Here is a 1119-nt window from a genome sequence, read left to right as displayed (position 1 = left end):
CAGACTTCCACTGATTGTTTTAACAGCAATGCATGGCTTAATTATAGCTAATAATTAAGTAATAAAGTCTTTAAATAATTTGTAAAGGGGAGGATTGTATTATTGCTGCCTGAACCAACATGATACCCTATATACATAAGTCGTGGCACCCTCAAGAATTGTGATTGCACCCTGGTAAAAACATCTCAAAAGCCTTAAAACACATTTGTTTTTAACATAATCACCAGTTATTTGCAACCTTTAAAACAAGTGTAACTGAAAGGTTTATTACTAATTTTACATAATGTTTTCAGATTATTCCGATTGTTCAGGAGCTTTTAATCAATAACTCATTGCTTTCTGTACCAGGGGTGAATACTGACCTTTATACCTTTGGCTAAAGTTAAATTAACCAACAATAACATCACCTAAAGTGAATTATACCTTCAGACATAGTTCCGAATGGATGTTATCCATTTAGGAGTTTCGGTTGAACAGTGTTTCCTGAACACAACATGCCCAACAAGAATAAACTTTGAGACTTAGTTGAAATAGATAAAAGCATGGTTTAAAAAATGCCTTTACAATAGCAAATAGCCGTATACACATTTCTGGAAAGTAGATTCTTTAAATTCTTCTGTTTTCATTAGAGTAGTCTAACTCTGGAGGACACCAACTTTCTGAGGGGTCCCTGAAGGCAGCATTGCCTAGCAACGGTGGAGTTTAGCTGCTCTGCCGGTTGGAAAGTTTAGCTAATCTTTAACTGACACAATGTCCAGGAAAAAAGAGAGAAAAGGCAGTGACAACAAGGAAAAACTAAACTCCGTGAAACCCACAATTAAAGCTGGCGGCGACGACAAAGACAAGGGTTTATATCTGATGCAAATTGGATTTTTGAACGAGGAGTTAGAAAGGTAAGGAAAGAAAAACGTAGTTTCTAACTTAAGAAAAAAAACCCTACTTTTATCGATGTGTCCAGACGCTTTGATAAGTTTATAAAGATGTGGCTTTGTCGTTAGTTTGAAATTAGAATATTAAAACGGACATTTCACGTTATTTGTGATCAGTGACCTTTTAAACTTTAATTTGGAGGTCCTTCTCTTATCTAAGTAAATCACAGTCAATCACAAGAGTTCCAAA

At 35.2% G+C, this 1119-nt stretch overlaps 1 protein-coding gene across 2 annotated transcripts in view; it reads left to right on the top strand.

Moving 5' to 3' along the window:
- The first annotated feature begins 701 nt into the window (after nt 1-701).
- Nucleotides 702-1119, top strand: part of LOC124878020 (cilia- and flagella-associated protein 157-like) — a 17002-nt gene continuing 16584 nt past the window's right edge. For both annotated transcript variants that reach the window (XR_007040649.1, XM_047381748.1), the window contains exon 1: nt 702-893. Coding sequence is in view for 1 of the 2 variants with exons in the window: in XM_047381748.1 (XP_047237704.1) it covers nt 751-893 (143 nt within the window). In the remaining variant the exon portion in view is untranslated. The remainder of the gene's footprint in view (nt 894-1119) is intronic.

This window comes from Girardinichthys multiradiatus, chromosome 12, assembly GCF_021462225.1.
Source record: "Girardinichthys multiradiatus isolate DD_20200921_A chromosome 12, DD_fGirMul_XY1, whole genome shotgun sequence".
Lineage (NCBI taxonomy): Eukaryota > Metazoa > Chordata > Actinopteri > Cyprinodontiformes > Goodeidae > Girardinichthys > Girardinichthys multiradiatus.
The sequence above is the reverse complement of the archived record's forward strand: the minus strand, read 5'-3'. Positions and strand labels throughout refer to the sequence as shown.